Raw genomic sequence first — 2,758 nt, forward strand, 5'->3', positions numbered from 1 at the left:
TATATATGTCATTTACTTTATAAAAGTTATATGATATTTAGAGGAATAGCTTCTTTAAGGTGAGTGCTGCTACGAAAGTGCCACAGATCACACTGCTGTGAGCAACAACGATGTTGGATCCATCTGGAAAGAAAGTTAAATACAATATCATTTAATATAGCAGTAATAGTAAATATATAGATATGTTTATATATGTATATATATATATATGTGTGTGTGTGTGTATTTCATCTAATGACGTAATTAGTAGGTATGTACCATAAGTGCATGGAAATCTTTGTTCAATAACGTGTACTTCATATAGTCAGCTATTCTAGAAACAGCTGTAAGACATTTTATGCAATATTTCTTAATCTCTTATCTACTCCAATTACTCTGCAATTATGTTTGAATTATAAACAATATGCTTTATAGTGATATCACATGTTTTGCTCGTCCCTTCTCCCTTTCTAACTCTCTCTCTCTCTCACACACACACACACACACACACACTCACTCACACACACATACATACATATATAGGACACTCAATGACTTCATAAAATAAATAATATAGCAATGGTTATGTCATGCTGACGATTTTTGAAAAGAGTGAAATAGTGCTAAACATGATTGACGCTGACTAGAAGGGAATTTTACAAACTTTATAATAAACAACAAAAAAGCATATATTCTATTCTATGCATTCTATGCATCTTTTACTTTATTGCTTAAATTAAAACCGCTACCAATGAAGAAATAATTGGCCCTATTGTATTAACTGAATGCCAAGGGACTCCATATGTGTGTGCCTGTGTGCGCGCGCGCGTGTGCCAGCTACTTACTTGGTAGCAAGGTTCTGAAGGAAAGCATCTTGTTTTGCTCACCAAAGGTCTTGCAGGGTTTTATACTCCCAAATACTGCGATCATTTGTAGTGAATGAATTAAGGGTTTGCGCTTTGTCCCCATACTTAGTTCCATGTATGTATCTATGTATGTATCTCATTATTCAGTCAGGTTTCAAAATTTTTTCTCAATACAAAAAGAGCCAGTTTCTAGCCTAGATCCAAGGTTCCTTCGTTTGAATTCCAACAACATCAACAGAGTATATTTGCATGTATGTGTGTATATGTACAGTGTTAGGAGTGAGTGCCTGTACAGATGTGTATGCTTTGTTTCATGTATGTTTTCTCATGCATATAGCTGCAGGTCTAGACAAACGCACATATACTTAAATGATAAACTTCTGGAAAGTTTTACAATCTTTTACAGTTTTAGTGATCGCTTGGGAGTGTAGTCTACTCTGATCCGGAGTATTAGCAACTGTCAGGGTCTCAACTATGGGTTAATTTGTATACTATAGAAGGAACTTCAAGCAAAACCCTGACTGCCTTGTTAGTGCTTTGGGAAAGAAAGAGACAAGGAGAGTCAACTTCGATTGCAAATCAAAGAGCGAAGTCCTTCAGATGATCCGATGCCTTCTTTGACACCTTTCCGACAAGTCCTGGGTAAGTGGGGCTCTCTAGTCCAGTAAGACAACTCACATAAGAGAAGGCCATATCAGTGTAAAATACACAGCTTGCTGGTCACTGCGGCCGTCATAGCTCGCTGGCCACTGTGATCAGATTCTTAGTCTAAAGAGTGGGTTCGAAATGCACGGACTGACTATCACTTTAAACTACTGCGCGCAGGCAGGAAAAAAAGCCCTGTAGCTGCAATCATCAGTTCACAGAGTCACGTGAGTGCATGCAGCTATTTCCTCATAATCTTCAGATACGTCATCTGCAACATAGAGTATCAAATGAAATAGTTTGAAAGAGTCGTCTAACTTCATTAGCAGACGTTAACTTTATCTAACTCTTCAATCTGCGAAGAATTTGGTTATTATTGCATTGGAATACTCACTTTTCTTTTTGGGTTTTGGTGCTGTATCGCATTTCAGTGACTCCAGTTTTGATTTTGCTTGGTCAATTATTTTCACAACACTCTCACCGCAGCCTGTACTAGCACTTCTTATACAATGCAAATGATCCAGGCTCAGTCTGCAAAACAAACGCGCACATGTACAAAATTATACACAACATGTTTGTGTGTGTGTGTGTGTATGTATAGAGACAATTATATGTATATGTACGTATATATGTATATATGTGTACGCAAGCATGCATGTAAACATGTATGTGTATATATACGTATGTATGTATGTATGTATGTATGTATGTGTGTGTATGTATGTGTGTAAAGAGAGGTCTATTTCCTCGCAGGAAGATAGGGATGTTGGTAAGTATTATACTTATGCAACGTTAGGCAGTGAGCTGGTAGAGTCGTTACTGCACCGGCCAAAATACCTAGTGGTATTTCGTCCGCTTTTACGTTTTGAGTTGAGGTTGCTTTCATCCTTTTGAGGTCGATACATTAAGTACCAGTGGAACACCAGGGTCGATGTAATCAGCTGACCCACTCCCTCGAAACAGCTGGCCTTGTAACCAAAATTTGAAATCGATATTACATCCAAAGTTGTAAACCTCTATTCCTAATATTAACCACCATGTGGCGAGTGACAATCTGGTGTGCATGTGGTTTGAACTTACTTGCAGAAAGCCTTGTGGTTAGCTTCCATTTCTCTTGATTTCTTCATGTAGTTATCCTGACAATCTGAAACTTTCGAGATATCACATGCGGCCATTGCATAAGTGACCACTGAAACAAGAAGAAAATTATACATGTGAAAGAAAATATTGTGCAACAAGTGTGTGAATACGTGCATATATATATATGT

The 2,758-nt window shown here is 37.5% G+C and overlaps 1 protein-coding gene across 2 annotated transcripts in view; it reads right to left on the bottom strand.

Moving 5' to 3' along the window:
* Positions 1-2,758, bottom strand: part of LOC106875478 (uncharacterized) — a 29,350-nt gene continuing 26,592 nt past the window's right edge. For both annotated transcript variants that reach the window (XM_014923634.2, XM_052972332.1), the window contains exons 2-4: positions 2,571-2,679; positions 1,885-2,021; positions 1-123 (exon numbers count right to left, since the gene is read on the bottom strand). In XM_014923634.2, coding sequence (XP_014779120.1) covers positions 38-123; positions 1,885-2,021; positions 2,571-2,679 — 332 coding nt within the window. In that variant the 3' untranslated portion in view covers positions 1-37. The remainder of the gene's footprint in view (positions 124-1,884; positions 2,022-2,570; positions 2,680-2,758) is intronic.

Source organism: Octopus bimaculoides, chromosome 13, assembly GCF_001194135.2.
Source record: "Octopus bimaculoides isolate UCB-OBI-ISO-001 chromosome 13, ASM119413v2, whole genome shotgun sequence".
Classification (NCBI taxonomy): Eukaryota; Metazoa; Mollusca; class Cephalopoda; order Octopoda; family Octopodidae; genus Octopus; species Octopus bimaculoides.